The following is a 13,506-nucleotide window of genomic DNA, read 5'->3' on the forward strand; positions in this document are numbered from 1 at the left end:
GGCCGCGAATAATAGCGGCAGTACATATGATGTAAAATGGAAAGTCGCATCCTCTTATGAAGTCTATTGCGACTTGGTTCATAGTTACAACAATGGAGAAAAGTCTTCTCTTATGTCCAAGTTTCTGCCCAAGGTAATCCATTTGACCCAGTGGAATACACTCCCATTTCTTTGAGCTATGACTTGTCTAATTTGGTAGAAAGCATAAACATCACCATTAAAGTGGACGGAAAGACGGTGGATTTTAACGGACGTAAGATCAATCTTGTTTTGGAATTCATATAATGAGTCGCGTAGAGGACAAACTTAAAAGGATTTACTATGGGCCGGAAGGCTATTGGAGAGGAGCGTCAGCTATCAAGAAACTCGCGACCGCGGTCAGGGTATCAGACGCAACGGCTAAGAACTGGTTGAAAAAACAAACCCTCTGGCAGGTTTATCTTCCCGTGCCTAAGTACATTCCCAGGCCCAGCTTCACCGTAAATACCCCCAATGAAGTTCATCAGGCGGACTTGCTTTTCTTGCCGCACGATAAAGTGAGAAGAAAGACCTATAAATACGCTTTGACCGTAGTCGATATCGCAAGCAGATACAAGGACGCCGAACCTATAACCAGCAAGGATTCTGGGGAAGTCGCAGAAGCCCTAGGTAGGATTTATAAGCGCGTCTTGAAATGGCCTAAGCTGCTGCAAGTGGATGCGGGGACAGAGTTCATGGGCGTGGTTACCAAGACCCTGAAAGACCACGACACTAAGATTAGAAGAGCTAAAGCAGAGTACCACAGGGGTCAAAGCATTGTCGAAAGATTCAATAAGACCCTGGCCGAGCGTCTCTTTGGATACCAATATTGGAAAGAGCTGGAAGATCCCTCCAAACGCAACAGGGAATGGACTCAGAGGCTCCCCCAGGTCGTCGCAGCTTCGAACAACGAGGCGGCCAGGGCTACGGGAATAAAACCCAAGGATGCCATAAAAAAGAAACACGTGGAACACAAGTCCTTCATCAGAAGTTCGAGGGCGGTCTTCCCCCATGAAAAGAAATTAGGTAATGTCACAGTCCGATATCTCTACGGACCGGGTGAATTAGAAGGAGGATCCAAAAGAGCTACGGATCCTAATTGGTCTTTGGAAACTTACCAGATCCGAAGTGCGATAGCTAAGAAGGGTCAGCCCATCTTGTATTATCTTCATGATGGTCCCACGCGTGGGTTCGTCAAAGAAGAACTGCTTATCGTGTGATGTCCGAATGCTATCGTATGCACTCCGTCATCACACATCCATCGCTTACCGTCAAATGCAGACAGTGACACCTTCTCCTGTATGACGTTATGTATCTGATGACCATAGCTGCGCAGGCTGTTCATCTTATGCCGCTGTTCCTTGCGTGTTCGTAATACGTTGAGGTAGGACTCGTGCGTAATGTCCTTCTTAACCACGTACTTTTTTACGCCTTTAGCTTTCTTTTCTACGCCGTCTAACTTTAGCACGCTGTACATCTTTGGTTTCAGACCTACGTACTCTACTATGGGTTTTCCTAACATTTCGTCTTTCATCTTCCCAATTACCTTCTTATTCTTCGCAGAATAAAGGAAGTGCTCCTTCGGGTAACCGCTGGTGTCGTACTCGTCTATGTCGGGGAGGCAGTCTTTGTAAACGTCTTCCGTTTGCACTTCTAGAATTAGGGAGTCGGTGTCTGTGTATAGGAGGCGACAGCGGTCTCCGTACTTTGGCTTAAGCTTATCGTAGTAGAACTCGTACATAAGCAGCTTCGATAGATCCAGCACCGTAAAGCCTGTGTAAACGGGCTTGTTTAGTAAGAGGTTTACCCTTTTCATGTGAATCACGTAGAAGTTCAGCATTTCTACGTATCTAACGAAGCCTGGCTGTGACACGTATGCTTCTGCTTCCTCTTTGGTGCTGACTATTTTTACGCTTACGCGCTTGCGGATGTTCTCCATTGTCTTTCCGAACACGCTGTTGTTCATCAGTTTGAAGAGGTTTTTCTCGAAGTCATTTTTCGCTGCGGTACGCTTTTGCGTGTTAAAGTCAATGTAGGGACGCATCCAGGGTTCCTGCGTGAATTTTAGGACTCTGTGGATCTTCTCTACGCGCATTCCGTGTCGCACGTAGAACTGCAGGTTGCGGTAATGTACCACATACTTCTTCTTATCCATCAGGTTCATAGTTAGTTTCCTGTACGGTTTGTAACCAGGGCACATTTGCTTTTGCAGTGGACTTAGCTGCTTAAATGGTATCTCTATCGCTTCTGGTGCTAAGGGGAACTCATTGTGTTCGTCGTGCAGGCGCTCTGGGTACTCCAGATCCACTTCTAAAACGTAACCCTTGTCTTCCTCCTTTCCTACCTGCATGTAGAAGTCTATCGGCTTCACTGGATCCCATTCGAAGTCTCTCACAGGTAGGTACTGTGACATTGCCCAACCATAAAGGTTATTCGCATCCAGGTAGTAAATGTATGTGGTTGGTTTCTCTGGGTCGTGCTCTACTAAGGGGTTGTTTGCGCGGGCGTAACGTCGGCTGGGTCCGCATACGCCGCCACGAATACCGTCTTCCATAAACCGATACATGTCGTACTCCGTTAGGAGATCCAACTGCGCATTTGTCTTCTTTAACAAAGCACTCCAGCTGAGCCCAGGAGCCGTGTAGAAATTAGCGGGATCCAATCCGTAATATTCCATAGCCATCTTTCTGAAGCTTTGGAAAACATCTGCGAGCAGCACTACGTCAGACCTTAGGTAGATGTCGTGGTAGTCACCCATGTTCTCACAGGAGTACTTTTCCCACACGTCTAACGCATGCTGGTACTCCTCATCCTTTATACCAGACTCGTTTAGGGTGCTGTAGAAGCGATCTTTGGGTGGTAGGGACTCTTTGAATCGATCCCAGGAATCCATGTATTCGTATGGGTAGACTCCTTTCCTTTCCGCGCCATATTGACTGGAAATGGGAAAGTTGGTGTTATACTTTACGAGGTTTGCTAAGGAGTCCGCCATAAACTGCTGCGAATCTAAGAACTTTAGCTTACCCACAGTTACGGACATGTAGCGCTCTTTGTTGTTGGGTATGCATTTGACGTCGGAGCCGTCTGTTCCTTGTAGTAGCAAATGGGAGTCGTAACCGCGGAGGTTGTGAAAGAACACCGGAATCTCCATGTCTGGATTTACTTTGAAGTTTATATTGCATTTCCAATGAGCCGCTCCTCTGTATTTACCCGTGATGTGGCAGTGATCCCTAACCTTATCCACATAGAAATCCTCAACAAATGCTTTGTGGCAGTGAATGCAGTGCGTGGAGGGCTTTCCCGGCTTCTCACCTTTCTTAGCATACTTCCCGCATTTAAAATGAGCTTCTCCTAGATACTTTCCATCTTCATCCCACGCTTTCTTGGCTCGTCTTCCAAACTGAAGAAGCGTATGTTGGCAAATGTGGCATTTTTTTGCCTTGTTAAAAGCCTCCTGGTTCTCTTTGGTAAATTCCATCTTCTTTGGACGTCTTAATTGTTCTCTAATCTTCCCCTCCTCTTCTCGCAATGCTTCTAGAAACTCATTAGCTGCGTTCTTACCTCGGTAAATCACAGGAGGGTTTGCTTTACCGTCTGATCTGACTACTATGTAACCAAAGGAGCAGATCTCGTGTAATCCTACCTTATTCGTGGCGCCACGTTTCTGCTCTTCCTTAGTTATCAACGCTTCGAAGTCTGCATATATCACGTAAGGCACTTGCATCTGCTTTTGATGGTCTGCGTATGAAAGCTCTTTGTTGGTGGGCATCTGGATCCGTTGCGCCACTTCTTCGACTCCGCGGCAGATCTCATCGTGTTTCTTTAGGGTATTTAAGGATGTAAATGACAGCAAGCAGCAGTCACAGAAGTACTTTTTGCCTTTGTGCTTAGTATGTCTGTAGAATAGTCTGCTAATGTGTTTAACCCATGAGTAGTGTCCGCCGTGGTAGAATAAATGTACGCGCTCTCCTTTACTTTTTGACAGAACTAACGGTACTATCGTCTGCTCTCTGACTCCGTAAACGTTAATTGCTAGATCGTTTATTTCCTCAAATATGGGGATGTCTATCAACTGCATGGGAAATTCCACACCATCCCACTCTAAATCGTCTGTGGGATACTTACTTATCCTACAGGGATCCTTCTCTGCTGGATACAGTGCAGACCTGATTGCCCACATAAAGCATCGATTGTCTTCATTCTTCACGTTTACAATAGCCTTCTTCCTTTCTACCCACGTTGGTAGCGGTACGTAACTCCCCCCTCGTATGGGTACGTACCTGGCCATACTTATCTCTATTCCTTCAACCTCCTCTACTGTCCAACCCGATCCTTCTTTCGTGTAGTTAGACAGCGACTCCATTATTGCTTCTAAGGCTTCACTGAGTGACCTATCCAGATTCGTGGATTCTAATATCACTAACGACTTTGATCGCAACATTGCTGTCGTCATTACCTCGTCTTTTGACAAACTTACTTCTACCATTATGCTCGCTTTCAGGGCTCCTAATTCTTCTATACCTTTTCGGAGAGTCCTTTTAACCTTCCTTTCTGACTGACGCCAAAACTGTCTAACGTCAATCTCACCGTTACCGGGTATTGACACCGTGCTGAAGTTGCTTTGGGATTCCATCTATATAATAGGAAATATTTTATACCTAATACCAAGCACTTTTTAGGTCGTCGTAGTCGTACTCACAGTCCTGACAATGCCAAAACAATTTAACCTTAGTCTCAAACTTCTTACCACATCCACAATCATAACTGCTCATACACTTCGTCTTCATTTTCAAATGCTTTTTCAAATCCGCTTCTTTCTTAAAAGTTCTCTTACATTCTTCGCACTCCATATATAGACTAACATATTTGCGCTGTTGCCCCCAACCACACTTGGAGTGGGGATTGTCCGTAGGTGGATTTTTGACACGGGCAAGACCCGTGTTAAGATTGCGCTGGAACCCCCATTCCCTATACTACTTGCTTCGTTTGTCACGCACAAAGGTTTCAGTATGAGGCTACGTGCTAAATGCTCAGTCATTCGTGACAGGCGGTAGGAATAAATTTAATTTAGCACGTAGCCTCATACTGAAACCTTTGTGCGTGACAAGCGAAGCATATCTCGGAAGTGGGCTATTGAGAGTTGAATTAAATCTGTACTGCGTGCCAGCCTAGCCAGCCTCTTTTTCTATTTCCTTGCCGGCTGGCAAACAAATGGAACAAATATAAATAGCTGGGCTGTACATCTACCATTATGTGATTGTCATTGTGATTATGCAGTTTAGAAGTGCTATTGTCAGATATTGATTTATGCTTTCTGTATATTCTTGCAGCCATGAGGTTTTCAAGGAACCTATGAGTTGCACTGCAGGTCATACTTTTTGCAGAGAATGTATCCACAGGTGGCTGCAAAGCAACGAGAGATGCCCAGCAGACAATACCTACCTGGACAAAAAATCTCTTGTGCCTAACCTAACTGTCAAGGGAATCATAGATGATCTAGATGTCTACTGTCATCCAGTAAGCATTGGGAATACTGAATTGAGTCCTGCAAATAAGAGAATCAGGCTAGAAAATAGTACAGGTGAGTAGAAGTGGGTAATGGCTATGTGGATGTCATAGGAGGTATTGTTAAATATACAAAAGTACTTTTGTTGGGCAGTAAATCTTCCTTTGTAACACATCATTGTCTTCCTAGGGCTGAATAGAAAGGTTATTGCAAATCATATTTAAAAAAAGTAATCAGTGTCTCAATTTACAATAATGGTGACAAATAAATTCAAATGCCTTCTATGACATAGTCTCCCACGCATCCGTTTTTAGTGTCGGTCGTCACGCAACGCTCTCTCCCCTGCACGGTGATTGGTCAGATCAAAAGTCCGCGAACGGTTCTCTAAATATGTAACCCGTCTTGTGATTGGTCAACAATGAGAAAGGAATGTAGTTCGAATGCAAGCAGCCGTTTGTGGGGAGGGAGCGTTGCGTGACGACCGACACTAAAAACGGATGCGAGGGAGACTACCTATGACATCACACTCATCAGTCATGAACATATTGGAAGATTAAACCTCGAATCACAGAAAAATATTTTACCATTCAACTATACACTTCATGTAGAATTAATGCTAAGAAAATATTGAGTTAATGGTGAGAGGACTACTTTAAGGTCTTCACAGAATGGTAAACGCATTGTATAGGTTTTTAAGAAATGAATATAAAAGAGAAATTCTAGATAATATTACCCTACATTTCGTTAGCTGTGTATATTTATCTCAAAAAGGCTATAATTGTGTCTCCCGAGAAATCGGGCTGAGCAAGGCTTGATACCAAGCTTGACACTGATCCAAGCAAGACTCAAACCAGAATCGCATGAGGTGGCACAACAGTTCAATTCTCTTCAATTCCTAGCCCTGAAATGATCACTTGATTGTTATGTATCATTAAGATAATATATATTCTATTATATTTCATATATGGATAGACGATGAAGGTGATAAGGAGAACTGTTGCTGGACTGGCAAACTACAAGATCTTCCCACCCACAGAAAAACCTGTGGATTCCAACTAACAACCTGCATATATGAAAACTGCAAGCAACAAATGAAAAGAAAAGATCTTGAAAAACATAAAGAGACATGCAAGTACAAAAGAGTAGCATGCAAGGAATGCACATCCTTTGTGGTAGAATGTAAACTGCAAGAGCATCTAGAGAATGACTGTCCTAATGCTATGGTTTCTTGTGAAAATAACTGCAGCACAGATGGTGTTGTCACCAAAATACGAAGGTATTGCTGCTATATTAGATATAGACTGACGTTTCGGACGTTAGTCCTTCGTCGGAGTAAATGAGAGAAAGAGAATGATGGAGGGGTTTATATAGTGGTGTAGGGAGGAAACAAACCAATAAGAAAATAGCAAGTTGAAAAACAAAAGAACAAAAGGATCGAAAATAAAAATGGTAGGCGAGAAGTGGCTAATTAAAGGTGAAGTGTTCATTCATCCCGTGCGGATTAACTGTGCCAAGCGAATGAATGAGTGTCTCGGGCTTGTAATTCATTTTCTCGTTCAGTCATGTCGTTCCACCATTCGAAAGCACAGTTAATCTGCACGGGATGAATGAGCGCTTCACCTTTACTTAGCTAGTAAATTGCCCTATTTCACTATGACGTCACATCAAAACAATCTATTGTTTAAACGCAAAGGATCATGGTCGTCGGACGGGGTCAAATCAACGCAAATTCACCGAAAATTGTTCTAAAACCCGTATCAATCCACGAAGAGAAGTACAATAGCCTGCAAACGCTTAGGATATTTTTTAGTACATATTAACACATATTATATCTGAAAACCAGGCCATTTTAGATTAAACTGTTTCGCTAGGAGCAAATTTTGTTGAATTTTTTTATTGGATTTGGCGATTCTATCCCCCACATTAACAAGCAGTGACGTCATAGTGAAATAGGGCCATTCAGTAGTAAAAGTAAATGTTTATGGTTAATCTATCTTCCTAGGATGGACTTAGAAGAACATCTGATCAACGTCTGTGTTAAAGCAATTGTCAGTTGTCCATTAGAGGAACATGGATGTTTAGCGCAAGTTGAACGACAAGATGTAGATAAACATGTACAAGACAGCATGGCTGTACACATCATGTTACTGGGGAAAAAGTGTTCAGCGCTTACAAAAGAAAACCAGCTTCTGAGCGATAAATTAAATCATGTACAGGTAGGTAGATTTGTGTTTCATATTGATGGTTTTCAACCATTCCCAAGAGAATTAAATAACAAAAGACACGGCGGCCATGTTGGAGGATATAACAAAAGAGTTCATTGACAATTCTTTTATTAAGGCCCCGTCCACACGTGTCCGGAAATTTTTGTATCCGCAAAATTTTTTTTAGCGGATACGGGTTGCGTCCACACGTGTCCGGACATTTTTGTGTTCGTATCCGCAAATTTTACGAAAACGGATACGTGTGGACGGTGAAAACGATTCGAATAAGCTGCGTGTGGACGCAAACATTTTCGTATCCGCAAAAAATAATTTGCGGATACCAAAATTTCCGGACACGTGTGGACGGGGCCTAAGTTCCTCCAACATGGCCGCCGTGAAAACCATCAATTCAGTCTTAACAGCTCGATAAAATTTTTTCGCTGTGCAGCTTCAGAAATCAACTGGGATCTTTAGTAACATCAATTCATATCCTCCCGCACGAAAGTTCAACCGGGTGGCGATATAAGACAAATCGATCTTTTGACACCTGCACCTAAAGGATGTCTTGAACTAATGTTAATCTTTTTTAAACTATCCTCAGGAGGAATTCCACAATCAACTTTTAAGCATCTGTAGCTACACATGGGTTGTGGGCGACTATCCTAGACTAGCCAAGCTCAACCCCAATGGTTCTCGTTTCGACTCCCCGCCTTTTTGGATGCGTGGTTATAAATGGCGCATTAATTTGTACCCAAATGGACGCAATGCAGACGCCATGGGTTTCCTATCGCTCTATCTGAAGAGAGTTGAAGAAGATTCACAGTCATTATGCAGCAATATACCCAATACAGCCAACAACGAATCAGCAACCCCTTACAGGTAGGCTCGTGCTGTGATTAAAAACGAAATATATAGTTTTGAGTACAGTTCGTTTATATTGCTTTAATTTTTTTTATTTTTATATTACAGGCTGACTGTGATTAGCCAAATACCTGAAGGTCACGATGTCTACTATGAATCAAAACGCGTGTTTACTAAAAATAAAGGAGGCATCGGGGGATGGAGCAAATTCATGAAATCATGTGATGTGCTTTCGCGTTGTTATGTTAAAGATAACAGACTGATCATCAAATGCACGACTCACTATCCAGATAAACCACAATAAGTTCCATAGATGATGTACTTTGCGCAGCCTACTGTAACAGTACTAATGATCAGTCTAACCATCCAATGTACAATACAGCTAGTTAAACCACAATAGGTTCCATGTTACACAGATGATGTACTTTCTACAGCCTATTGTAACAGTAACAATGGTAGTCTAACCATCCAATGTACAATACAGATAGATAAACCACAATAGGTTCCATGTTACACAGATGATGTACTTTCTACAGCCTACTGTAACAATACCAATGGTAGTCTAACCATCCAATGTAAAATACAGCTTTGGTAAACCACAATAGGTAGCTCTACATTCATCATATACTAAAATTAAATATAGAATAATAAACTTATTAATTGCTAATGATATACATACAAATACAAAGAAATATATATACATATGTATCATAATAAAAATTATTATCTACTGATGGAATCAAACAGTCTATAGACTGGGAAGAGGTTACTCTTGCAGGTCAAATCGTAGAAAGAACAGCAAATAGACCAAACAAGATCTAATGTCCTCTCTCCAATACGAGCCCCACAGACAACCCCTACACAATATAATTTACAATTCAAAACCATGTATTGCAAGATTTTGAGGTTTTTGTCCCGTGATGCATGTAATCAGGACATTTGTACAATAACAGTTTAGTTATCGATTGTTTGCTTAACATTCGAAATGAAATGATCCTCTAACTACTTATGGCTTTTAGAATGATTTTGGCCCATCTGCTCAAGCTTCAGTTTCCATATGTCATAGTTTTCATGATTTGTGCAAAATTTGCTTTTTCTGCCGGCTTGCTCAGATTTTTGGCATATTTCCATTACTTTCCATAACATTCAGTTTTGTCCTTAATCGATGTTTTTATTGTATTAATTATGTCCCGTCAAACAACACACACACAAAAAAGAAGCAAAACAATATACAAAAACACTAAGCAAAGCAAACAAAAAATCTTGGGATTTCATTTCAAGGATTGATGCATGCCGCCCACATTCTGTCAACAATTTTTACCACGAGCACAAATAAGGTTTTGCGCAACTGATACCATCAATTGACACTGGTGAAGTGGCAACTGAAATTTCGACTGCAAATCCATTATTCTCTTGATCTTATAAAACAATTTGAGAAGCTTTGCTCTTGAGCAGATGGAAAGATTCGTGCGACAAGAATTATTACAGACGCCGAGTTTGCGATCTAACTGTCGTTCAATCAATCATGATCATTCGTCCAGACAAATCAAAAGGCACCGCAGTAAAGAGAAATTGTTAGCAAAAAGTATAAGAAGTATTGTGATTTCATTTCGAGGATATCATATTTTCTCATAGCCAATATTTTTACCCCCACATTTTCCTTTTCTTTTCTTTCTTTTTTTTAGAATACAATTAAATACAATCTTTAATATTAGTATAGGTGACCATTATTACAAATACAAATATTTATCATATAATTACCAATGAAATATCTATTTTTCTCTATTTCGAAAAATTGATATCTTCACACGTGAAAATAACATGTTATTTTCACGTGTGAAAATAACACCATTGTGATGGCTATTCAAAAATACACGGAAAGAATTGCCTGAAAAAGCCAAAACATAGTTCATTGATAATTATATAATAAACAGAATATTACATGGGCGCTTGGAGATAGGAATTTTATCTTCTCGTGTTGAAAATCTCTCACTCTTTCGCTGCGCTCACTCGTGAGAGATCTTTTCAACACTCGAAGATAAATTTCGTATCTCCGCGCGCCCATGTAATATCCTCTATATATCTAAGAATAAAATTATCAGAGTCAATTAATATCGTACAATAACAGTATGAATAATCTGTAAAAAATCTATGAAAACATTATTTTAAAATCCATATGTAATATAAATATAACTATGATTTTTAAAAAACTCAAAAAAAAAAAAAAAAAAAAAAAAAAAAAAAAAAAAAAAGGCAAAATTCTAATGAATGATATATAGTATAAATCGCCCACATTCTTATAAACTATTTTTTTCCGTTGTCTAGATTTGATGTTATTATATACATGTATAATAATAATAATAATAATAATAATAATAATAATAATAATAATAATAATAATAATAATAATAATAATAATAATAAATATTAATATGCATAAGCTGAAGAAAGGATTGAAAAAATGATGAACTTAACCAGCCTAGACTTAGTCCGCTGGTCAATGTAAACATGATATATACAGACAAATAAAACTTGCCATAACAATAATAATGATAATGATAATAATAATAATAATAATAATAATAATAATAATAATAATAATAATAATAAATCCTTATTTATACTCACTAAATATGATAGCACTCAAGTGCTACTTTGTGCGAGCTAAAGAATGAAAATTTATGATAAAAAAATTTAAAAAAAAGATACACAATAATATAAATATATAGATATATAAATACAAGTAAAATATAATAATAAATATGTCACTGGATACTAGAAGATAAATTTTTGAAATTTAGCTTACTAGAAGTTTTTATATTTAACATCAGAGAGTTCCATAATTTAGGCCCTAAGTATCTTATTGACTTAAGTCCATAAGTTGTTGTATTAATTACGACTTTAAAGTGTAACACTTAATGCATTTTGATCGCAAATCAATCTTATCAAACATTTTGAGAAGCTTTGCTCTTGAGCATATGTAAAGATGCGTGTGGCAAGCACACACCAAATTTGCTATCTGAACGGCGGCGTTCATTCAACAAGGTTTTCGATCGTCGACAAATCAAAAGCCTTGCTGTGCAGTAAGGAAAAATTGTTAGCAAGAAGTATTCAGACAAGGATTTTGCGTCATTAGTAAGATCTTTTAAAGATTTGTTCTGCGAATATAGACCTTCGAAGCAGCAAAACTGAAGACGAAAAAAGCCAATTTGTAGAAGAGGAAACGTGATGTCTGCCTCAGCACAAGAAGTTATTACCGTGGCGCTGTTCACAATCATGGTGGTGACGGATTGTATCGGCAACTTTCTTGTCATATGGATCATCCTTACCAAGAATAACATGCAGTCTCCAATGAACTACCTTCTGGCTAACCTTGCCGTGGCAGACATTATGGTCGGAGGCTCCATCGCCTCCCAGTTCATCATCAGCTATCTCTACACACACCCCACAGGTCTTGCAGGATCTTAAGTTTCTGCAAGTTTTTTACTCGAGGTGCCATTACTTGGGTTGGAGGTGCTGCCAGTGTGTTCTCGCTTGCAGCCATCTCTTTTGACAGATACTTCGCTGTCTTGTATCCATACTCCCAGACTTTCAAGCTGAACCTCAAGAAAGTAAAAAGGATTACTTTTTTCTGCTGGATTTTTACGCTGGTACTGAACATCCCATTGTTTTTGATCCTCTACTACGATGAGAAGAACAGCCAGTGCATGGAGAAGTGGCCAAAACGCCCGAGTTGGTTTTCTAAGGCGTACATTATCGTTTGGTTTGTTGCCGCAGGATGCATCCCCTTGGTCATCATGTTCTATTTGTACAGCAGGGTTATCTACAGGTTGTGGTTCAAACGTTCAAATCACGTTCCACAAGTTCCAGGAACCCAGCAAGCTGTTATGAAGGCGAGGAAGAGGATCACCAAGATAGTCATCACTGTCAGTGTCCTCTACGGGATGACTTGGATGCCTTCCCTCACCATTTACGTCCTGGATAGGTACGATATAGTCTACAATATCGGAGCAAAAGCCTTCACGATCAATTCCTTGCTTGTAACGTTCAACTCGTCCATCAATCCTTTCGTCTATGCCTTTCAGAGCGAGAAATTTCGGCGCCATTTAAAGTCATTTATTTGTTGCCCACGAATTATCATTAATCAAGTTGTCGTCGGGAATGAAGGACAATTACAAGGGACACCGCAACAAAGCTAAAATATCTAAGCAATGTTAATAATAAAAAGCTTGTTTCACGGCGTGAGACAACTACGGCAGAGCAAAGCGCGAACTGTAGTTGCAAGAGAAAGCTCAAATGTTTAATTGGAATGTATAGAAGTTGACTTAGTTTAACGAGGGAGGAAAACCTGAGAGGCTAGAGAAAAACCCTCGGAGCATAGAACAGAACAAACAATGACATCTAGAATATAATCACATACGACACCAAGTCCAGGAATCGAACCCTGGCCGCATTGGTGTTTGATGTGTTGCTCCTCTCTCCCTTGCATTGCCATCTCCTTGCCTAAAAATCAAAAAAGAAACCTAAGGGAAGCCTAAGGGAAAGGATAGCCGGCCCCTAGATCGTAGATGATTAACCCCTTGCTATGACCAGCAAACTCAAAATTTCGGATTGTGACGCTGATGGATTTGAGCGCATACTCATTCCTTTCCATGTGGGATGCGTTTAGTAAAACTAGCTCACGTGCATAGTAGATACAAAAGTTATAATGTCGGACAAATACTTTACAGATGAAGATGTATCCAAGGATTGCTTCCCATTGGGAAATGCATCGCTCAACATTTGCCTTGTCTGCCAGTGTGTTATTTTGTTTTCTCTCTTGCTGCCATCTATTTTGACAGATACTTAGCTTAGAGCACAGGGAGCCCAATTTAGATTAAAGTGAATGGTGAAAATAAAATCGGAAAAATTAAATAA

The 13,506-nt window shown here is 40.2% G+C and overlaps 2 protein-coding genes across 2 annotated transcripts; both read left to right on the plus strand.

Annotated features, from left to right (window-relative positions):
• Positions 1-5,358: 5,358 nt before the first annotated feature.
• Positions 5,359-9,203, plus strand: LOC148913183 (TNF receptor-associated factor 4-like). Its single transcript, XM_089025719.1, has 5 exons — positions 5,359-5,599; positions 6,497-6,800; positions 7,527-7,740; positions 8,330-8,607; positions 8,698-9,203. Exons 1-5 carry the CDS (start codon positions 5,371-5,373, stop codon positions 8,891-8,893), a joined length of 1,221 nt encoding a protein of 406 aa, XP_088881845.1. The 5' UTR covers positions 5,359-5,370; the 3' UTR covers positions 8,894-9,203.
• Positions 9,204-11,817: 2,614 nt separating this feature from the next.
• LOC148913184 (substance-P receptor-like) lies at positions 11,818-12,788 on the plus strand. The gene is made up of 2 exons (XM_089025985.1): positions 11,818-12,040; positions 12,082-12,788. The coding sequence occupies exons 1-2, from the start codon at positions 11,818-11,820 to the stop codon at positions 12,786-12,788; spliced, it is 930 nt and encodes a 309-aa protein (XP_088882111.1).
• Positions 12,789-13,506: the final 718 nt, after the last annotated feature.

Source organism: Actinia tenebrosa, unplaced genomic scaffold (assembly GCF_029948245.1).
Source record: "Actinia tenebrosa isolate PJP-AT-01 unplaced genomic scaffold, QUT_ActTen_1.0 PGA_scaffold0__85_contigs__length_37466705, whole genome shotgun sequence".
NCBI classification, from domain to species: Eukaryota; Metazoa; Cnidaria; class Anthozoa; order Actiniaria; family Actiniidae; genus Actinia; species Actinia tenebrosa.

What these genes read in the sequence shown, in the direction of transcription:
- LOC148913184 (XM_089025985.1), top strand. Translation starts at nt 11,818, where the DNA reads ATGTCTGCCTCAGCACAAGAAGTTATTACCGTGGCGCTGTTCACAATC. An exon ending in TCTCTACACACACCCCACAG is followed by an intron (nt 12,041 to 12,081) that starts GTCTTGCAGGAT and finishes TTTTTACTCGAG; the next exon opens with GTGCCATTACTTGGGTTGGA.
- LOC148913183 (XM_089025719.1), top strand. Translation starts at nt 5,371, where the DNA reads ATGAGTTGCACTGCAGGTCATACTTTTTGCAGAGAATGTATCCACAGG. An exon ending in CAGGCTAGAAAATAGTACAG is followed by an intron (nt 5,600 to 6,496) that starts GTGAGTAGAAGT and finishes ATATATGGATAG; the next exon opens with ACGATGAAGGTGATAAGGAG. An exon ending in GTTGTCACCAAAATACGAAG is followed by an intron (nt 6,801 to 7,526) that starts GTATTGCTGCTA and finishes CTATCTTCCTAG; the next exon opens with GATGGACTTAGAAGAACATC.